The following is a 23,312-nucleotide window of genomic DNA, read 5'->3' as shown; positions in this document are numbered from 1 at the left end:
AATGGATTAGTTTGGAGCCATGAAGAATTATGTTGTAAAAGAATACTTATTAATGTGAGCAAAAACTCATAGGTATCTTCCAGGTAACAAAAGTGGCCTATGAGACTATACGAAGATATGTACATAGATGCAGAAAATTTACAGAAATCACTGATTTCCTTTGGGGCATAAAGGCAATTTTCCATTTATTTTCCTTTACCTTGGCTGCATTTATTTACTTTCCTTTACTTTCTCTTTTTTCTTTTTAATTTTTTTTTTTAATTTACTTGACAGACAGAGATCACAAGTAGGCAGAGAGGCAGCCAGAGAGAGAGGAGGAAGCAGGTTCCCCGCTGAGCAGAGAGCCCAATGCGGGGCTCGATCCCAGGACCCTGAGATCATGACCTGAGCCGAAGGAAGAGGCTTTAACCCACTGAGCCACCCAGGTGCTCCTGCATTCTTTAACTTTTCAGTATTGAGCTCACATAAATTTTATGATAGAAAAAATGTACTATAAAATGGAAAGTTACAAGGTCCATGTAACAGCAAGGGGCAAGGGGCGCCTGGGTGGCTCAGTGGGTTGGGCCTCTGCCTTCGGCTCAGGTCATGGTCTCAGGTCATGGTCTCAGGGTTCTGGGATCGAGCCCCACATCGGGAATCTCTGCTCAGTGGGGAGCCTGCTTCCCCTTCACCCTCTGCCTGCCTTTCTGCCTACTTGTGATATCTCTCTCTCTCTGTTAAATAAATAAATAAAATCTTTAGGGGGAAAAAAAAAACAGCAAGGGGCAAAAGGATGCTGAGAGAATAAATATTGAAAACAACTCTGTTTTTAAAATTGTGAACGAAGGCCAAAAGACAGGGTAGTAGTGTGATGACTTTTTTTCTATTTTTCTCTAATTTCAAAAAAATATTTTTAAAGATTTTATTTATTTGAAAGAGAGAGTGAGTGAGAGACAGTGCACAAGTCAGGCTAAGGGACAGAGGTAAAGGGAGAAGCAGAGCGACTCTCCCGCTGAGCAGGGAGCTGACAGGGGGCTCGATCCCAGAACCCTGGGATCATGACCTGAGCTGAAGGCAGACACTTAACCAACTGAGCCACCCAGGTAGCCCTCAAAAAATTTTAATATGTTTCCTTCTTACAGATAAAAATTTTACAATATCCATTTTCCCCCCATCGCACATGCATGTTTCTGAGACTTCCTTTTCCTTTAAATAGAACATGACAACAAAATCCAAATCTTGGCTGTCACTTTTCTCAGCTGCTGAATAAAGACAGGACAAGAAAAAGAAAGCAAGAGTGGGCCTCTTCCCAAACAGGACGCCTAATTTCCGGAGGGAGACGGGGCTACTTACTGGGAGCCTTCACAGAAACGGTGTATTCATTCTCAAGCTTGGCTTCCACCCGGACGGAGGGAGAATCCTCAGGAGAAAATTCTGCTTCTGTTGTCACCCTCTCATCCAACTTACATCTCACGATGACGTAGACAGTGGTTTCCACCTGGAACAGGAGGCCAGTCAGTGTCCCCTCCCCATCCTGGCTGCCCGGTCAGGGTGCTGGGCAGAGGTTCTCCCGACTCCCCAAGCCCCAGCGCTAGCAGGGAGGGGTCTGCAGTCCAGCTCTGGGCCTGACCACCACGGGTCCCAAAGGGACAAGTTACAAAGACCAAGAGTGAACATTTATCAAGCTTTACAGCAGTTTGATGGGAGTAATTTTATGTCTGTGGGACCTAATGTAATAATTTAAAATCCGACGGCTTGTACCTCTTTTTATTTCATTTTTATAGCATTTCTCTTTTATGGTATTTTTAAAAGCACTGGTGCATGGCAGAATTGGGAATTTTGTAGAACGAAATAAAAGGGGTCTTCACCGATAGTCTGAGAAGCACTATTTGGACATGAGCCTGACTGCTCCATGGAAAGCCGGCAGGCTGACAGCCTTGGAAGCGGTTTGAAATGCAGAATCCCTCCTGCATTCAGTGGGTCCCTCCTGGACCCACTGAACCATCAAAGTCTGAATTTTACCAAGAGCCCTGGGTGACACATGGACCTTACGATGTGACAGGCGTCAGCCTGGAGGACCCCTCCTGGAGTCTGCTTCTTATACTTTTCTTGAATGGGCACAAATACCTTACTGAAGGGCTGATTTTCCCCAGGTATGGAACAACCTGAATTCTATTTCACCTCGCTCGCTTGATAATTTCTTGCCAGGCTGGCCACATACAATGATCCTGTCTTACTGTGCAATCTAAACCCAGCATGTTTATGAGCTTATAGCCACAGGAAAGCATTCTGCTGCTCTGAACTAATAATATCACACATTTTCAACAAGAAACAAAAGATAATGAAAAACTACCAGTTCTATGGTAGAATTCGCATGACAGTGGCACATCAATTGGGCCATCACATTCAAGTCACCTGTTAACATAGGTCCCATCCTGAAAATGTTAGTCACATTACACTCTGGCTTTTATCTTAGCCCTTTTAGCAAGCAATACTGGCACGTTGCAGCCAGCAAACTTCAAGGCATTCACTTGGGGAATGGGAGTGGTCAGTTGATGGAAAGCAAGCTTTCAAAATGCACCCCCCACTCTCTCTCCTTCCAGACCTAGGCTGGCAGGAACAGACCCAGGCCTCTCCCTCCAGGGTTGGCATAAGTGTCTGGTAAGCTGCCACACATCTATATTTCTGATCTATGAACTTAAGTCTTAGAGGGGTGACACACACTTTCCTGAGATCTCCTCTCTCTCTCTTTTTTTTTTTTAAGATTTTATTTATTTATTTGACAGAGAGATCACAAGTAAGCAGTGAGGCAGGCAGAGAGAGAGGGGGAAGAGGCTCCTCGCTGAGCAGAGGACCCAGGTACTGGGAATCCCAGGGCAGCTAATCTACAAGAGAATCCCTGAGGGAAGGCTAAGATTACACTCCCTTTACTGCAACAGAAGCAACCACTGAAAAGGCCGTGCACTGCCACGGATCCACCAGCCCCAGGAGTGCCTACCCCACAGCGAATACGGTCCGGCTGCACCACCATCAGGTTCCCAGGTGAAGTCTGCTGTGGCAGGTTCTGCTGCTTCGAGTAGGAAGGGACCTTCTCGTCCTCAGTCTCGGTGTCAGTGACTGAATCACAGCCAGAATCTACAGGACAAAGGACATCACTGAATGGGAACACAAGGAAGGAGAACTCATGGACATGTTCCACCCCATGAAAGCCCCAAATATTACCAAATAGGAAATGGCTCTGAATGTCAAATAAATACAAGCTGGAGGGAGTGACTCAGGAAACCATGAAAGACCAACCTACTGGGAAAAAGTCAATTACCCGTTAGGGCACAAGGGTAGGGCGACAGCAAGAGGAAGACTGTGGAGAAGTCCAGAAAGTCTGAAACAGGATGTTGCCCAAGGCTGGCAAGTCTGGTTTCAACCAGTAGGTTTCTGGAAGCTTTACCTCCAGGCCTCCTGCACTGCTGGTTTTGGTGGCTGCGAGGGAAGAAGGCCCCTTCTCCTCAGGTGGGGTCAAGCATGGGCTGTCCACTAAAGGTCATCTTTTGAACATCAAGTAAAACCTGTGCTGTCCAGGAAGCCATTATTCCTTGGGGTCATGGCTAGGCCAAGGAGCCACTTTGTAGCAACCGTGAAAAGCAATCATTCTCAACAAATCTTGGATCAAAGTAACTGGGTTCCAGATCGGTACCCCAGCCAACACCTATACTGTGCACGGGTTCAGAGCAAGTGAAGGGGGTGGGCAGAGGTGTGGGGCATGGCATAGAATGAGATGATGCTGAAGTGATGTAAGTGGAACCTTCCAGAACTCTGAGGCAGGGGCTCTTAACCAGGGTTCATCAACTGATAGGCTGTGTGCAAGATTCTGTATGTGTTTGTGCACATGCACATGCTTGTCTATACTTCTCTGGAGATAGTCTAAAGCTTTCATCAGATCTCCCAAGAAGGACAAAATGGTTAAGAATCATTAAGGGAAGGAAGGTTCATCCAGTTCCTTTCTTGGGCTTCTTCTTCTTCACTCCTAAACCACTTACAGATCCAGCCAAACATGACCGGCACTGAGGGGACATGAAGATGAATGAGACATCAAGCCTGCCTTTGGAGAGTCCACGATCTAAAAGGGCAGGTCTAGTGAGAGGCAGGGGTTCTCTTGGCTGATTCCTGCAGGCTGGACTCCCAGGGAAGGAGGTGGCCTCTGGCAGAGCCCACAGCACTCAGTCTTAGTAAAATGCTGGCGTGGTGCCTCAGGCCCCCAGAAAGCTGCACCCACAGGCTTGCAGACTAGAACTCAGGTCATACCAGGGGACAGGCCATGCTCCCATGACCATGAAGGCTATGGTGGGGGAGCTGGGCTGAGGGGGCAAGGCACCATCATGTCTTACCGCTGTAACTGTGAGGCAAGGACCTCCAGGACCTGCTCTGGCTGGGGAGAGGACCCAGGGCTCCCAGATATGCAGCTTAAAAACCCCACAGCCTGAGACAGTAGTCTCATTCTAGAGCCTGACATCTGTACTGACAGTTGCCTCTGCATGGCCCCAGACTATGATGTGCGGGAGGCACACTCCTACTGTTCTTCCCGTCTCTGGGATTTCCCCCATGACTCACTATTCCACAAGGCCTGGCAGAAGCAGCCAGGTCTCTGACCTTGCTTGTGCAACAGGAATCCCAGCAGAATTTAGGGCTAAGAGACAAGGTCAAGAACCCTGGTAGTTCCAAGAAGGGTTGATGCTGGTTTTCACTAGGCATCAGAGCCATCAATCTGCTATAGCTCTCCTTTCCTTTCCAGTCCTACTGACTCCTCTATCAGTGCTAATTATCCCCCTCAAAGGCTAAGTGCAGCAGCTGCCTGCCTCCCTGCTGTCCAGCCATGTTAACAGAGGCGGCCATTTTCTCCTTCTCTGCTGCCTTCTCTCCTTGATGCATGACTCCTACAACAGCCAGGACCCATCCCCACGGACAGAGCTGTACATGCCACCCAAGCAACAACCACCCAGTGAGGGAGACTGTTTAGGAAAGAGCCAAAAAGATCAATGATAATTAGCATTCTTCTTCTGAATATAATATCACAACAAGCTTTAATATTTTCTTATTAGATGCCTGAACCATCCCATTTTTTTTTTCCATTTCTGAGGTTCTTCCTGGATAAGAAAATTACCTCATTGACTTAAAACACCCCATCAGTTACTTAAAATTGCACGAAGTTCCCTGGAATTCCCCCAGAATTGTTTAGACACTACCCTGAATGGTCCAGTGCTAGGCATCAACTTTCGCCAATTCCCTATTCTATTTTACAGGTATAAGCTCCTTGGAACAGACCCATTGTACAGTCTTCCATTGCTTCAAAAAAGAAAAACTCTTCATTTCTCCCAAATTACCAATCTATTATTAGTCAGCTTGCCAAAGAGTCAAAGCTCTAATAAATATATCGAGGAAAGTATAGAGAAAATATGAGTAAACCAATGAGAAAGATATGACAGTGACATATAAGGAGAAGAATTTTAGAAACATGCTGATGTGAAAACTTTATGCTTCGAATTTTAAAAATTTCAATACAATTTTTATAGAAAAATATGAATTACCAAAACTATCTCAAAACAAGCAGAAAATCTGACAAAATCAATAATCATGGAAGAAAATCTTTCTCAGTTTTCAAATAAAATTCAGAGCATAAGCCACATACCTCTCTTCTTGTACTGCATTTTAAATTATATTTGCAACAATGTTCTTCTTTATAATAACCAATTTTCCTATCTAGGAAAATTCCATTTATATAGGTTTTATGCCTCTTACTAATATTCAAGAAACAATAAAGTTTAATCCCATTTTATATTACATTTATAAAAAATTAAACAGCAATTCAATACAATGGATAACCCCCAAATCAAGCTTTAGTCTCATAAAAACTTAATATGTGGTAAAGAAAGCATTAGAAATCAGTGTAGAATAAAGAAAATCATTGGTGAGAAGAATAAATGACTCAGCAGATGGTACTGGAAAAATTTAGCTATTTGGGGTGGGGGTGAAGGGACAGAAGGACTATTTAGATGCTTCCTAATTCTCATATACTCCAAAATAAAGCTTTGATTTAAAGTGAAAAATAAACTAAAGTGAAAAATAAAACAGATCTTAAAAATTAAAAAGATGAAAAAAAATTAAAAATTAAAAAGATGAGGGGCATCTGGGTGGCTCAGCCTTTAGCTCAGGTCATGATCCCAGGGTCCTGGGATGGAGCCCCATAGGGCTCCCTGCTCAGAGGGGCACCTGCTTCTCCCTCTGCCTCTGTTCTTCGCCCTGCTCATATTCTCTCACTCTTTCTCTCTCTCTCCAATAAATAAATAAAATCCTTTAAAAAAATTAAAAACTGAAAATTTTATCATTGGTTTGGGAAAAGATTTGTTCATCTTAAACAACTAAAGAAATACAATCTAGGCAAGCAATAGGGTTGGTATGAATTTAAAACTTTAGTAAACAAAGTTTTATAAAACTAAAATCTAAATTGTATTGCTTTGGCAGCATTAGTCATAATAGCCAAGGGTGAAAACAACCCAAATGTCCCTCAGCTAATGAATGGATAGACAAAATATGGTATATTATTCAGTCATAAAAAGGAATAAAATATTGAACATTGAAAACACGATGCTGAGTGAAAGAAGCCAGCCACAAAAGACCACACATTGTGTGATTCCAAATACATAATAATGTCCATAGGAGGCAAATCTATAGAGACAAAAAGTAGATTAGTGGTTGCCTATGACTGGGGGGCTTGGTGGGGAAGTAAGGCTTGGGGGATGATAGCTAAAGGGTATGCTGTTTCTTTTTGGAGGGTATGAAAATATTCTAGCATTAACAGTGGTGATAGCTGCACAAGTCTGTGAATATCCCAAAAAATCCACTGAATTGTACACTTTAAACGGGTAACTTGTTTGATGGAATGAGCACTGGGTGTGATATCCAACTGATGAATCATTGAACTCTACCTCTGAAACTATTAATGCTCATATGTCAATAGAAATTACATTTTTGTTATTTTTTGGGGGTTTTGGGGGGGTGTTTTTTTGTGTTAATAGAAGCTAAATAAAATTTTGAAAAAACTGGGTAACTTGTACAACATTATGTGAATTATACCTCAATAAAGTTGTTACCAAAAAATCCAATGGCAAATCATAAACTGGTTTAAAATTTGAAATAAATATATATGCCAAGGGGCTAATCTCCTTACTATACGAAGAGATCATAGAAATCTCTTTAAAAACACCAAATAAGTAGATAATTCACAGAAGAAGAAATACAAATTACCTCCCAATCGAAAAAAGTAAAACATCTTCATTATCACTAATTATCATGGAAATGCACATAAAAATAACATATCGCTAGTCTACCTTTTTGAATTAGGAAATGTTTGAAGGTGAGGGAAAACAGATACTTACTCTTGTTTGATGCTGAGGGAAGTATAAACTGGTAAGACTTTTCTGGAAAGGCATGTGTCCATATACAGAGAAAGAGAAAGTCTTTAAAATGTTTGTATCCTTTGGTATATAATTCTACTACAAATTTCTCTTAAGTAGGAAAATAAATGTTCAAAATGTAGACAAAGATAATGAACCAAGGTGTCTACTAATTCATTATTTGCATCCGTGAAAAGTGGACAACAACTTCACTGTCTGATGAAAGAATACTTAAAAATATTATTTTTGGATGCCTGGGTGGCTCAGTAGGTCATGATCTCAGAGTCCTGGGATTGAGTTCTGCATCAGACTCCTTGCTCAGCATGGAATCTGCTTCTGGCTCTGCCTGCTGCTTCCCCTGCTTGTGCCCGCCCGCTCTCCCTCTCTCTCTCTCTGACTAATAAATAAAATCTTTTTACAGAATATTATTATCAAAGAGTTTTAAAGTACAAGCTTATGACATTATGTCAAGCAACACAGCAAGATATAAAACCATATATCTTCTAGTGTAGGGTATCAACTATATTAAGAGAAATGGATATAAAAGGTCAGAACAAAATCTGTGCTTGGCTTGTGCACGACCCTTCTTCCCTCCTTCCCCCATTCTTCCTTCCTTCCTACCTATCCATCTTTCATACATTCTATGAGTTTACACAGGGAGAAAGCACCCGGTTGCTGGGGGTTGGGTAAAGAGAAAGCAGCCACTGAATCTTGTGCCGAATCATGTCACTAGCTTGGCACAAATGAGACTGACCCTAAGAGTGTGGCACTTGGCAGATACTCGTCAGTGTTCAGATGGGCCATATAAACAGTTCCTTCCAGTAGATCTATCCATTCAGTTCCTGAAATGAATTCTCTCCCAGCAGCGAATTCATTTCAGCAAGTCAGGCAGGATGCCATCCATCCTCAGGCCGACTCCGGAGGCGCTGACACACCACCACTTACCCACTACTACCTTCCAGGGAAGAGCAAACCCAAGGTTTCCTTGGAGGAAATTCTAAGCCAGACGAGAGCACCCCTGAAACCCACCTGACAGAGAGAGACAGCACCACACGTGGCCACTTCAGGATGCAGACCCCTAATGACCCTCCCCACCTTGGGGGGTAGGGTGCTGTCCTGGGACTCAAATAAGAAATGTTTGAGAGAAGGTGCTCTGAAAACCCTGAGGACCCCCCCCACCGCACTGTGAAGTATTAAGACGCCAACAGTATCCTCACTGCTTTAAAATTGAACAGTATTTCCTCAGCTTTTATGAGGTCCACAGGAACTCTAGAGAAATTATAGACAAAGACTTTCTTGGTGCCTCCGGCTCCCTGGAGTCTCATCTATAAAGGATTCATGTGGCAAATACTTGTTGGATTCAGAAGCAGGAGAAGTTCGTCTCTCTCTCTCTCTTTTTTTTTTTTAAGATTTTATTTATTTATTTGACAGACAGAGTTCACAAGTAGGCAGAGAGGCAGGCAAAGAGAGAGAAAGGGAAGGAAGCTCCCTGTTGAGCAGACCGCCTGATGCGGGGTCAATGCCAGGATCCTGAGATCATGACCTGAGCCAAAGGCAGAGGCTTTAACCCACTGAGCCACCCAGGTGCCCTGAAAAGTTCGTCTCTTGAGAGAACTTGCCTGTTTTCTCCTATTAGACAAGAAGAGGCTAACATGTGCGTTTCACACTTTGCCCTCTTTGCCAGATAATTCAGTGACCGTTTTTCTTAACTCCTATTACACTCTTATCCAGGGCCTGGGCTTGCCTATTAGTCTTTTAAATATTGTGTTTCATTTTGGAGTCTGCTCCAAATACTCTAGAGATTTAGGCCAGACGTGAATCCACGTTTCTCAAACTGGCATCTGCCAAAAGGCCTCAGATATCATCCTTATGAGAATTTGTGCTCAGGCTTTTCATTGAGTCCTTATGAGAATCAGTGCCTCTGAAGTAAGATGCAAAGACATTCCAGATTCTCAGGATGACCGTGTTATAATTGGGTCCTGCCACAAGACTGTGGTGCCTGCGTGTGCGTGTGTATGTGGGTCAGCAGCTAGACGGTGTTGCACGGGAGGTCAGGGGCCAATGAGGGAAGAAGAGAGGCGGCAGGGCGATATGCACTGGAGGCGTCTGAGCCCCATGAACACCAGAAGGCTTCCCTGTACACTACTTCATACAGAGAAATGTGGTGGGAGATCCAAGCCCCAGCATAACCCAGGGGAGTCGCAGCAAGCCCCCTCAGTGGACAGAGCGAGCACCGCAGCCTCAAGCCACGCTCGAGGTGCTGCGGCAATAAGACAGCCTCATCCGGCTAAACAAGCCCGGTCCGGCTGCCTTTTATTCATTTCACACCGACATCAGTATCTTGCTCATGTTTTGCTTTCCGAGTTGGGAAGGAACAGCAAACATAAGGAGAAGAATATGTTTATACATATTTAAAAACAGCAGAATAATCTGTCAACACTAAGGGTTCATAATTTTTATCCTTTATGAGGGTGTCTCTATATTGTCTGGGTCAACAAACTGCACATTGTGAATGCAACACATGAGTGTGCACCGGGACGGCCACCACGCCCCGTGGAGCCGTGCATGCTCAGTGACAATGTTGGGGACAGACAGCTCCCTACTAATAGTAACAGTAGAAGTTACCTGTTACTGAATACTGTGGGGACTGCTTGATAGTCTTAATCTCATTTAATACTCGCGACAACGCTAGGAGATTGGAACTATTATCTTATCCTCATTTTATGGATGGAAACCCTGTGCCTGAAGGACGGAAGGAAGCAAGCCAGCGGGAACTGGCCCCCAGCGGTCCGGGCCCTGCTGGTTTGTGGCCGGTCCCGGGCAGGAAGCAGCTGTCACTCACTGTTCCTGGTGTGGGGCTCTGGTGGCCACGTAAGGAGACACGACTGAGGCTTTAGCTCACCAATGCCTGGTGGGGCTGCCGCATTCTGAGCCAAGACACCCTGGGTTAGATGTGCTGCAACCCACCACCTGGGCCAACAGGCACATGACAAGGATGGGGTTTAAATCAAGCAACACTGAACACCCACGGAACCAGCGGGGTCCTGTGAGCTCAAGGGGCCTAACCCTAGGCTGCATTCTCTTCCCGTCCAGTTGAGTTTTCAGACCAGTATGTTTGTTGTCTTTTTCCTGCACACTGTCTGGCAGTCAGTCAGGACCACGGCTTTTTGATAGCCTGTGGGGGGCCGGAGGATGGTGTTTGGTGGTCTTGGGAGAGTTTTTTCAGAATACATAAACTAACTTTTCTTGTAAGTTAATGCTTAGCTCCAAGAAAACTGTAAACAAGGATCATTCATTTAAACAACCACATTTGTTGAGCATTTACTATATGCCAGGACCCAGGCAAAACCCTTAACATATGTGATTCTATTCTATCACAACTAAGGGACTGATATGATTCTGCCCATTTCCCAGATGAGAAAACTGGGACATAGAAATTCAAGGAAGTTGGGATGCCTGGGTGGCTCAGTGGGTTAAAGGCTCTGCCTTCAGCTCGGGTCATGATCTCAGGGTCCTGGGATCGAGTCCCTCATCAGGCTCTCTGCTTGGCAGGGAGCCTGCTTCCTCCTTTCTCTCTACCTGCCTCTCTCCCTACTTGTGATCTCTGTCTGTCAAATCAATAAATAAAAACTTTAAAAAAATAAAAATAAAAATAAAGCCAAAATTAAAAAAGAAAGAAAGAAAGAAAGAAATTAATTTAAGGAAGTTATCCAAATCATGCAGGTGTTTCATGTATGAAAATTTAACCCCCAAATCCATGCTCTCACACACTCTGGTAGTGTCTTCCACACTGTGAACCATGTAACCTGCTGTGTGGGAGATGATTCCAAAGCATACAGCAAATATTTGGTGACACTGAACCACATGGTAGAAAGCAATCCCCTTTCATTCCTTCAACCCCACTTATTTTGAAATGAAGGCTTAGTACGGTAAGAGCATCCCCTGAATATCTTTTTCACATGCTTTTCTTTTTCTCCCTTTGTACTATGGTGAGGACAAGGCCTCAAGCTCACAGACTTCTTTCTGTAAGTATGAGTATCCAGTAGAACTTACTGGCATTTACTATAAACCACTGTTTTGTAGTACTTAATACCACTTATAAAACTTAATAACACTGTTTGATTTTTATTGTCTTTATTTTTAAAGTTACCTTCTTTTTATACTAAGAGATAACCGGTTTTTCCACTATAGTGGCAAAGTTTCCTTTTAGAACAAATTTACTTAAATAAAAAGCCATGCAATGACTCAAAGAAAATACTTTTGCTAGTATGAAGGACAAAGACTATGGTGATGGCTGTGTGACATTGCGAATGGAATTAATGTCACTGAATTGTATTCTTACAATTGGTTAAAATGACAAATATGTCACATATATTTTGCCACATTTTAAAAACTGGTAATGTAATATACCAAAAAAATTGAATTTTACACTTTAAATGGGTGAACTGCATGGCATATGAATTATATCTCAATAAAATTGTTTTAAATAAATAAATAAATAAGTCTGTTGGAAAAAATAAACCAAAAACCATGTTGATGGTTCTCAAATGACCAAAGTTTAAGGAAAGCTGAATTATGCTATACAGTTTCCATTACGTTAAGCTAAATTTGTTAGTAATTTTTAAAGTAAGGGAAAGTGAAGGGAGGAAGGGAAGAAGAAGGCCTATAGCATAAATATATTGAATTATTTTCTTGAAGTTTTAGGTGAAAAGGAAAAAGAAAGTGAAAAAGAAAGAAATTAAGGAGGCACATTTTTAGCAGAGACGAAACAACTTTCTGCCAACCTAGGCCCAAAAGGAATGAGACAGAAATGCTCACTGGGGACAGTGAGCTGGAAAGAAATAGGAGAAGATCATCAGTTGCATCCAAGATTTCCAGTGCAGGTGATAAAAGAAAGAGTGAAGAAGAGTCAAAGATTTCTTAGAATAGTATAGAAATGAATAGCCAAGCAACCTAGTGGCAGGGTCCATGAAAGAAAGGGGTCATGTTCCCTCTGTATTTGCATCCCGGGTCAGGGACCCAAATTTAACCATCACACTAATGAGGCAGGAATACAGAGAGTTGCCTGAAGTCTGGAGAAATTTCCAGTGGTTTTCCCCACTCAGGATGAAACTTCTCACGTATTATGATTCTCACCCATCCTAACCAAGCCACCATGATAAAACTACAAAACAAAGATACCTGAAAGCCAGACATAAAATGTTCTGAATCCTGAGTTTTCAAATCACCTAGCAAATATCTACTGAATATGTCTGACATGGGACCCACTGGGGAGTGCCAAGAATGTGTCCTCTATAGTCTTGGCCTCAAGAAGCTTACAGCTGATGGGGCGCCTGGGTAGCTCAATTGGTTAAGCATCTGCTGGAGGGAGCCCCACGTTAGCGGGGAGTCTGCTTCTCCCTCTCCTTCTCCCTCTATTGCTCCCTGCCCCCACCCCTTCCCTGTTCCTGCTCTCTCTCAACTGTCTCAAATAAATAAAATTTTAAAAGAAGAAGAAGAAGAAAAGAAGACGCAAAAGAAGAAGAAGAAGCTGACAGCTGAATTAGAAACAGGAGGCTCCACATGGAAAACCTGCGACAACTATCAAAACCCTTATCAGCAAGCACCAGCCTGTGTGGTAAGACTCTGACTTCGCCTCAATGACATTAAGTTAAGTCTCCAAGCATTTAAAAGTGCTGCCACACGAAAAATAGAACAGAAGTTTAGGAAGTTGAGAACAACTTCCTGAAGGATGAAGAAGGCAAGTTAACTTACTTTAACTAACTCGAATAGCATTTGGAGGCTGTGATTACCCTTCAATGAAAAAGGTACATTTCCATTTAATTTAATAAAATAAATCATAGCTCATTCCTTCAACATATATTCATTACCTATCCACAAATAACCAAGATTCAAAGCCTATCCTAGGACCTCCAAGAAATGTAGGGGTGAGAACATTTCTGGCCTCCCTGACAGTGGGGGCGACCACATAAGCCAGAAACCCGGGAGAGCTTCTCTCAACTTCCAGAGACAAAAGAGAACAGGAATAACTTGGAAAAAAAAAATTATGAGGGATAAGCAGGAATTTATAAATAAAATACAGTTTATGACCACCATAGGATCAAAGTAGGAAGGACATCCCCAAAGAAATGGCAAGTAAGGCCTTGAAAGACACAGAGAATGCTGACGAGGAGGTCAGAGCGACTTTCCTGGCAGATGTAAAGGCATGGTTAAAGCCACAAAGGATTGACATCAAATGATGTGTTTGAGCCACAGGAAGCAATGTGGGGGCACCTTGTATAGAGGGTAAGAGGGGAAAGGGAACCTGAGGGTCAGCGAGGACGCTTGAATGCCATTCAAGGACTTTAGTTGTGTATCAAAGACCTGTCAGCAAACACTTCATGAGAAAAGGAAAGCCTATAAAATAGAGACTGAAAATACAGCTTCGTTTTTCTAAAAGTGGAAGAACTTTGCTTGTTCTCTGGAATAATTCCAGAGACACAAGCAGAATATATCAGCCCTTCTGTAAATCTTAGTCAGAATCGAGAAGGGGAGTGGCTGACCAGCCATCACACCCTGAGCAAACAGTGCCTCCAAATATATAATAACATAAACCAGTGGCTAACAAACTGTTACCAAGCCAACATCCTGCTCTGCTTTCATGAGCAAATGAGATGCTATAATTAACCCGATGTCTGAAATTGGACCACAAGCATGGTTCACACAATGCTTAAAGAAATGATTCTTAAGTAGACTACACATTTCTCCTACCATGTATCTGGTTTCTAAGATATCAGCTCAGAAAATCGGTGTCATGGTTATTATTGTATCCTTAGAAAGCGCAAAAGGAGACCTCAGGCCTGGCCTCATCCCCAAATTCCAAATGTGTGGATCCAGATGAGGGAGATTTTGCTCTCCCTGCGAGAGCATGTGGGTTCTGGGGTGAAATGAGAGGCCTGCAATGGTGGGACTCAGGTTCTGAGTTTCAATACCCACTCCCCCCCTCCCCGCTTCCTGGCAAACATCAAGACTGCTTATTCATTTTAGTCAACACCATGGGTCTTTCTCCTGCCTTGTTTACCCACCTCACTTAATGGGTACTGAATTTCCTGTCCAATGAACCCCTTTCACTTAAAAAAAAACTCCCAACACAGTAACAAGTACACCAAAGCCGCAAGTCACCAACTCCCGGCAAAGGCACATACAGTCATCAGTCCAAATGACGGTAGGAGAGTCAGAGGAATGCCTTACCCGGCACATATCTTACTGGCATTAAAGTCACGAGGCGGGGCGGTGGGGGGGGGGAGATCATTTAGCAGTGTTAGTGTGTGTTCACTAAAGTGACATCAGTCATTGTCCTTGTCATCTTTCTCGCCATCATCATCCCCATGATGCCAAAAAGGTAAGGCAGAGTCCTATAGGCATATCCCCAACTCAGATAGCCCCATGGTGGCCACTCTGCCTCCCTGGAAACAAGGAGAAAGGAACAGAAAGGAGGAGCAAGAGGAGTTCCCTCCTCCTGCAAGCCCAGGCTCGCTGCCTGACGTAGCGTGTGCCGCTGAGTTTCCCAATACTCGCCAGCTCACCTGTCACATCCAACCTGCTTTGCCATCCCGATGTTCTGTGCCAGCTGCAGGTTCCTGAAGCTGCCCAGTTTCATCACACATCAGTGGATCTGTAGTGCTAGCTAGAGGGCTCTGGATCGGGACTCCACATACCTCAACGCCAGTCGTTACCACCAACTCACATGGACAAGGAATCCTTCCTCCTTCCTTCACCGGGTAATTCCTCTGGCCCTCCTCCAGGGACCTGAAGTTCAGGACAAGGAAGTTGCTGTGCAGGAGGAGAGGAGACCTCGGGTCTCTCAGATCTCTAACCCTCACCCAGTGGCTCTAAGTGAACTATTCAAAGTGTTAGTTTTGTTTTGCTTTAAGCAAAAGATGAGGGCTCTTCCCTTCCCCTCCCCAACAGTACCCTACCTGCTCTTCAGCTTGCATAAAAATAGCCCCACAGCTGAGGTTGCCATGACAACCAAAGAGACCTTGACAACAGGACTCATGCCCCCAGACTTGCTTGGCCTCTCCAGCCCTCTTCCAGGTTCAACCTTCTAGAAACTTCCCTGAGTAAGTGAGCCAAACTACTCCATTCCCACCCAAGAAGCCAGGAGTTTTCACACCACTCGGTGCCTCAGGAAAAAATGCCTAATTTGTTCTCACGTCTTCCTCTCAATGGCCTCAGGTACCCGTGACAGATGTGACTATCTCCCACTTTGCAGACGGCAAAACGGGGCACACCAGGACGTGAACTGACTTGCCCTCGGTCACCAGCAGCGGGTTTAATGGTAGAGTCACATTTAGAACTCAAGGTTCCCATCCCCTAACCAGTTCCCTGGCTGAAGGAATGGCTGATCTCAAGAAAGAGGACCCCACTGGAGAAATAATTCCTCCAGGTGAGCCGCTTCCTGGCCACAGACAGAAGTGCCCTCAACCAGTCTCTGACATAAATCTGGGAAGGGCTGCAGAAAGCCACATTTACCCTGGACCCAGCATATCTCTGGGGATGCTCCCAGCACAGCTTTCATGGGCCAAGTTTATCAAGATCCTTAAGAAGCACTATCCATACCTGCATTCCAAAAGCCACCACTGGGGAAAAGTGTCTCCACCAGGAATCTCGGGGCTGGAGGCCTGCCGGCCCCTGTTTCACTGTTCAGGAAACCCCAGTGTTGCTAACCAGGCGGGAGGTACCACAGCCCCTGTGAAGATTTCCTCTTTCTTCATCTCTTTCCGATACTTATAAATGTGCTTCCTCTCTCTATGTAAATTTTGTTCAAATGGCAGGACACAGGCTTGTAATGAGGCCATTAATAACTACTCTTTAAACAGCCTCTTCTGAGTTTCCTGGTTCAGGAATCAATTCTAATCTAAACAGACATTGACGTCTGGATTTACTGGTGTGAGGATAGAAAAACCGGCTTTGTCTAAGGCTGGCCACAAAAATGCAGTTTATTTTCACCTGGCCAAGAACTGAGACACCAAAGGCAACTCTATCTTTCTTTCTTTTTCTTTTTTTTTTTCTTTTTTCTTTTTTTTTTTTTGAGAAGTGGGATGGAGAGAGCAGGAGGGGGTGAGGAGGCAGAGGGAGAAGGAGACTCCCGGCTGAGCAGGGAGTGGACTCCAGGCCAGATCCCAGGACCCCAAGATCATGACCTGAGCTGAAGGTAGATGCTTAACCAACTGAGCCACCCAGACACCCCTTGATAATAGAAATGAGCTTAGGAAATCGCGAAGAAAACTCCTTTTGTTTTTCCTCTCTACCACTCTGCTGTCACACTTACAAGAAAGGCTAAGGTGACGTTTACTTTTCCCGCTGTTGCTGACCGTTAGCATTCTACCCAGCTAGAACAGGAAACTGGACTGGTCAGTTTCACTTTCCGTTCTTAGGAAGCATAACTTTCCCTCCTCAACCTGAAAGGCAGCATCTGGACTCACAGAAGAGTCAAATCGGGCTGGGGACAGGCTTCTCCTCAGCGACTGCCTTAAAAAAAAACAACAAACAACACGATGGCATTCCAAATTGCTTAAATAATTATGGGCCAAAATAGAAACTCCTTTAACCCAGGGGCTGCTGATTGCCTCCCATCCTAGCAATTAAAACCTGCTCCACTAAAGGCAAGGCTCTATAGCTATTATATCCTATTTTCTAGCAATATAAATGCAGCTGTTGGTGGGGTTCTGGAAGAATGCAGTCAGCAAAACCACAGGGGCCTAGATTCAAGTCCCACCGTACCACTGACTGGGTAATCATGACTTTCCTAAGCTTCAATTTCCTCTCCTTTAAAATGAGATTATTTATACCTGCCCGGCCTCCTGCACAGGCTCATTGGGATTAAGTGACAAATGCAGAAGCCTTTGGAAAACTGAAAAGTGACCGATAAAGTTAAGTATTTGTTATTTTTGTTGTTACTCATTTACCGAATGAGAGTTCTCCAAGACGACTGCCCCTGTAGAAATGGGCAGGAGTGTACCACTGCATTTGTCCAGAGCCAGACCCAGGAAGTGAGGGTCAGACGGCCCAGGCCCAGGGATGCTCCTGGTAGCCAAGGAGACAGGAAACAATAGAGATCAGGCTACTCCCAGGCACCAGCAGCAAGCCTTGAATCTATACAACAAAAGAGGTGTCCTGAGCGCACCAGATCGTCTAGTGAGCTGGTTCCCACCGTGGTGGCAGTGGAGGGGATTTTCTGTTGCAGTGGAAGCGTGCGTCCCCAGGCATGGTCACACACGACTAGAACAAGCAGCACAGTCAGGAGCCATGGAGCAGAGCAATCAGTAAGTCCGAGAGCTTTCTGCCTGCGTCCAGACCCGAGCTCTGCCACTTCCTTCTGCCTGCCTCAGCTGCCCCTTGTGCAAACAGAAATCATCATACCATAGATCTCCCACAATAGTCATAAGTACATCATGAGTTGATTCATATACAACGCCCAAAGAACACCTGACAGACAGCAAGCCCTGGAGAGTCCTTAGCAATTAGTATTGTTGATGTGTTGACCAAATCGCTCTCCCACTGTGATTCCTTGGAGGGCAGATTCCCTGACATTTGTCTTTTGATCCCCAGAGCCTAGAACATAGTGAAATCAATGAATGCTTCTTCCATGAATGGACGAATCGATGAATAAGATAAGACTGATCACCCAAGTAACTACCAGGGAGAAACTACAACAGGGAGGACCAACACGGGGCTTTGTGCCATGGGGCTTTTAGGGCAGGATCTGGAGAGAAGCAGGAAATTGTCTGACCCTCCAGTTCACGCTCGCAGGCTGAGCCAAGCTGCCCTGGGAATTCGACATGGTACACACACTGTATTGGTCCAGGTCTTCTGAAAAGCAAACACTGAGGTGGAATTAAACATGCAAGGATTACATCAGGGAAAGTACCTGGGGCAGAAAATGGGGAGGAAAGCCGGAGAAATCATCACACGGTCTGAGGCCAGATAAAGAAGAGGGGGAAGGAAGGATGACTGCAAGTGTCCTAGACCACCTAGCCATCTAAGGAAGTTCCACAAGCCTCTCTCAAGGAGTTCTCAAGCTGCAGGTGGCCCCTGGAGGAGTCCCACGTCTCCCGGGAGCCAGCCTGCTGTAATAGCCCTACCAAGCTCAGCCACTAGCTGGGAGCAGGAGTGATGCCAGAACCTTGGGCAAATGCTGGTTTGGGTTCAGATTGTAGCCCTGGGGCGCGTGGTCAATTCCACTCAGCTGGAGGTCTGCCAGGCCCATTTTCGGGACAGCCACCCATAGGGTAGTCCTTAAGAGCGCTGGACTCCAGATCCAGAAAATCTAGGTTGAATCTCAGCTCTTACCAGCTGGTTACATTAGGCAAATTGTGCAGCCTCTCAAAGCCTCATTTTCCTTATTTGCCCCATGGAAATTATAATCCCAGCCTCTCAGGATTGTTACTGTTGTGCACTGTGCCTCACGCATAGTGAATGCTTCCTAAGAGGCAGCTGTCATTTCTCTACATTTACTAGTAATCATGAAGCCCTTCTATGAGCAATCAGGACATGAAATAGCCCCATGGTTGCGTACCTTGCATTTGAGTTCTTGTGAGTCTACTACAGAGCTAAGGGACAGAAGCCTAGAGCCATGGTTAGGCAGTATCAAGATTTAAACAACCAAACCAGTCTGTCTACAAATGAAAGGTCCCAGGGACTTCCCTATCTGGCTGTTTCCTGGAGGGGAGGCCAAGGGGAGGTGGTGGTGGGCCAGAATCCACCCTGAGCCACATCCACCTCTTTTGTTCCATTTGCCATGGTTTGTCTACAGTGTTGTCAGCCTGTCTCCGGCTAGCTGTCTGCCTCTTAAAGACAGCGTGCTCGGCACACCTCCCTGCCCCCAAGAACAGGACCATCCCTGAGCTCAGAGAGACAGGACTCTGCAGCACTATGTCCATTCTGAGCACCTGCTGGGGGACTCTTTGCTTGCCTTTGTCTCTGGGACAAGTTAATTGTTCACTTAAAACCTTGGCCAGCTTTCTGCTAGTGGTCATTGCCTGGCTGCTGCTGGCTTCAGGCCCCTACATCCGCCTACTTCTTGGGCTGGCTATGACCTGGAGCACTTACGCTGCAACAGCCCAGTTCAGCTACCCTGGGCTTCTCCCAGCCTTGCTGCTCTCAGGCCTTGGTGCCCCCCAGACAAGCAGTAAAACACTCTTACGACTTCCACCACCGCCTCAGAGGACTTTTTGCCAACCTTCCATTTCCCAGAAGGAGACCGAAAACACACACTGGGATTTTTTTTTTTCTTTGGGGGTAAGGGTTGTCTATGAAGGAATGACCTTCAGTTTTTCTAACAGAAAAGAGTCAAAATTAAACTAAAAAATATTGATTTTGTTTAATAATTAACAGCTTGACAGAGCTGATCAAACTGTATCTAAGTTTCCATTTTACTGGGACTTTTTCAGGAAACGTTAACTTTCTGTGTTGGAGCTGGAATCCAACACAAGCCGCCTTGTTGCAGTCAGAGGTTGGAACGCCAAGGGCACAAAATAAAGGAACTGGTTGAACCTTCCCAATCAAGCCAAAGTGGGCCTTTCCAACTGAGGCAAGGGAGGATCACTCCAGGAAATGAAAGGAAAGAAAGCTTCCCGGCAGTAAACAGGCCAGCCTCGTGCTTACATGGCCTCCAACGGGAGCTCCGAGCCCAGCTCTGAATGTGGCTTCTTTCTCTCCTCCAGGTCCCTAGCAGGAGCTGGGGAAGCACGAGGGCCAACCTGACACCAGACATAGCCGATGTCCAGGACAGAGAATTCCTGCCACCAGGGAAAAATGTTGGCTGGGCCATCTTCCCCCCCACATTACACGTAAACATAGTTACAGGCTTAGTAATTATCTTCTCCACAACATCTCTGCCTCTGGCATTGCATTGATTGCCTCTGCATTGATCCCTCTTACCAACTGAAAATCAATCAGATTTGGTTTCCTCGCAAATCGAAATGCTTGAAAACTGATATGCTAAAGCAAAACCTGGGCATTCTCACACTTCGACCCTCAGGTCAACGATCCATTAACCACCTGTCCCTGGTGAGTCACATTCCTACTCCCAGTTGTCCACCTTTGTGTTAAGACAGCGTGGACGACACAATGTGATTTCAGGGGCCCTGTCCAGCCCTGACACTCTGGGTGACATCCCACCTGCCACATGATCCTCTGACCTTCTGAAAACATCCTTCCCCAACAAGCCCAGTCTGGGTAAGTACGTACGAGATACATAGCAGGAGGGCACACTTCCTGCTTCAGAATCACAGGCATGAGAGCAAAATACAGTTTTCACCGTGATTTTATATTTAACTACAGGAACCACTAGAAACCTAATCAACATTGGGATCAGAATAAAAAAAAAAAATCTACCCAAGTGATTCACACTTCTAGGAGAAGAAGGCAGGAGTGTTTGCAAATGTCCTTATTTGCAAATGAGGACATTTGTGAACCAGGGTCATAAATTCAAATGGAAAAATTGTGGTGCTTTTAAAGCACAGTCAACATTCTACTACAACATTATATTTTAAAATAACAAAACTGTTATTTTTATAATACAAACGATGAAAGGTGGACGTCAAAAGAGGTTCCAACAAATAGAAAAGTATTTCCCCATAATCCTTGCAGCCCTGTGTCCACCACTCCTGCCTTGCCCCTCAGCCCCTGTGCCCCTCCCTCTAGAAGCTCTCAGGGCACCAGACCCTGCTCTTTTTCACTTTTCCTCTCCACACACTGTAGGCCTTCTATATGTTGTGTTTTGCAAATCCAATAGTCACAATATGGCTTATTTCCCCTTTGGTCAGGGTTCAACAATCTTCCAAACGTGGGGGTGGCAGACACAGGCCTCATTAGGGGCAGAGAAGAATGTTCGCTCATCTGAACTGGGCAAGGAGCACCTGGAAGGTTCTCATGCACAAAAACCTCCCCCACCTCCACATGCTACTAATAAAAACTTCATCTGAGTTATCACACTGGGGATAATGCAAATGTCCTGAGGAAAGGTTCAGCTTCAAGGTCACTCACACCTTAGTGAGAATTATTTTTAAATCTTAGATCATGACGTCTGAAACACACTAAAGAATCGTTTAGAGCAAAATTCTACTCAGTAAAAGATTTTTTAAAAACATAGTGAACCTGTACTTGAATACTTAAAGTGGCAAAAGCAGCATTCTTGTCTACTTTACTAATGAGAATTTCAAATTATCTGGGAAAGCTCATCCTTGTCTTCAGCCCAACCCCTGCACAGTCTTAATATTAAGATGGTTGGCTGCAGGTAAAGGAAATCCCAACTCAAAAGCCTTCAGCAGATAAGGACCTTGATCTCTCAGAGCGGAAGTCTGGCAGGGCAGATTTGAGGGCTGGCTGTCACAAGACTTCACTGACACCATCAAGGCCCCAGGTTCTTCCCATTTCTCTATCCTATCATCCTGCCACATAAGCCTCATTCTCAAGTTGGAAGCACAACAGGTGCAGTGTCCGCAAGTTCACTCCAGCCACAACAAGGCCCAGAGGAAAAAAGAAAGATTCCCCCAAGCATGGAATATAAACTCTTTACCTTCCCTCTGACCGTTCCAACCACTATCACCTATCACCGGGGGAATGCCATCCACTTACCGGCTCCGCTAATCATCCAGGGCGGAAGAATGTTGGAAATTCCACAATAACGTCCATCCCTCCTGCCTGCCAGCAACTTCCACCTCGAACAAAGTTCTCCGTCACCTGGCAACTCAGAACACAGCTACCTCACTTGGTCTTTACTCTGTGAATGCACACATCTGGGTCCTCCTCTTCCTGTGAGGACAGCAGTCATCTTGGATTAGAGCTCATCCTACTGCCCTTACTTTAACATTAAATACTTCCTAAAAAGACCCCATCTCCAATACAATCATATTCTGAGCTACTAGGAGGCAGGATTTCAACAAATGAATTTGTAGGGGGGAGAAATAACTGAACCCCTAATAAATTTGATGTCTGTATTCGCCTCAAGGTTAGAGAAAAACTGGACAGGAAATCTAAAACCAGATGCTCTGAAAATCTACTAGCCACTCCTCTGATGACGATCATTAAAGAAGAACCATTAATTCAGATACCTTCTCATTTTGGAGAGAGGATTCTGACAACGTTTGAGAGAATGCTAAAGAGAAAGATTGTTCTGGAAACAGGAGCATTTCTAGTTGAACAAAAAGAGGATCTCTACAAGGGTGTTTCCCCAGTCAGAATGGGTGACTTTGGATATGAAGGGGGCTGCTGAGCAGAATCATAGTGGAGCAGGAAAAAGGAAAAAGAGCCAGAAGGTTCTCAAAAGGCAAATTCAGTTATCTCCCAATTTTACTTAGAATCTGCACAGCAGCAACCGCATGACTGTTCCTTCTTAGATTAAATCACTTAACTGAAGAGGCAAAAAAAACCTGCTTTCCAGGTAGATTTACAATTCTAATGCCTTAAAGCTTTAGGGTAACATGATGTGATTAACCTTTCCACTATTTTTCCCCCTTCTTGCTGCTATGTACACGTACTCAAATTTGACACTGGAAATTGAGGCTAGAAGGTCTACAAAGGTCACTCAGCCCAGTTCTTGTATCTGGTGTTGGAATCACCTTTCCCACAACCAAATACCTACTTAAAACCAATGAAACAGGCACATTGGAGCTTAACATTGCAAGAGCTGCCTTCTCTCCCAGGAAGATCTCCTCTAGGAAGAAAGTGTCAAGGGAGAAGGGAAGCACCATTTTTTTGTTCCATATTCCAGTGTTGTCTTGCTTTACTCACTATTATGAGATTAGTCTGTGACAAAATGATACCTGGGTGGGGAAAGAGCTGTGTAATCCCATCTTTCCCTCCCCCCTCCCCTCATTAATGGATGCTTTTTAGCCACTTCAC

The 23,312-nt window shown here is 44.7% G+C and overlaps 1 protein-coding gene across 5 annotated transcripts in view; it reads right to left on the bottom strand.

The window, feature by feature from the left end:
- PIK3AP1 (phosphoinositide-3-kinase adaptor protein 1) overlaps window positions 1-23,312 on the bottom strand; it is a 115,855-nt gene that overhangs the window by 56,842 nt on the left and 35,701 nt on the right. For 4 of the 5 annotated variants that reach the window (XM_032883306.1, XM_032883298.1, XM_032883315.1 and 1 more), the window contains 2 exons: window positions 2,978-3,114; window positions 1,333-1,477 (listed from right to left, as the gene is read on the bottom strand). In XM_032883306.1, the coding sequence (XP_032739197.1) occupies window positions 1,333-1,477; window positions 2,978-3,114 (282 nt within the window). Of the gene's footprint in view, window positions 1-1,332; window positions 1,478-2,977; window positions 3,115-22,046; window positions 22,078-23,312 lie in introns of those variants that run through there. The other variant, XM_032883336.1, reaches the window with a different exon arrangement.

This window comes from Lontra canadensis, unplaced genomic scaffold (assembly GCF_010015895.1).
Source record: "Lontra canadensis isolate GAN:19392208 unplaced genomic scaffold, GSC_riverotter_1.0 scaffold3, whole genome shotgun sequence".
NCBI classification, from domain to species: Eukaryota; Metazoa; Chordata; class Mammalia; order Carnivora; family Mustelidae; genus Lontra; species Lontra canadensis.
This window is presented reverse-complemented; position numbering and strand designations above follow the sequence as displayed.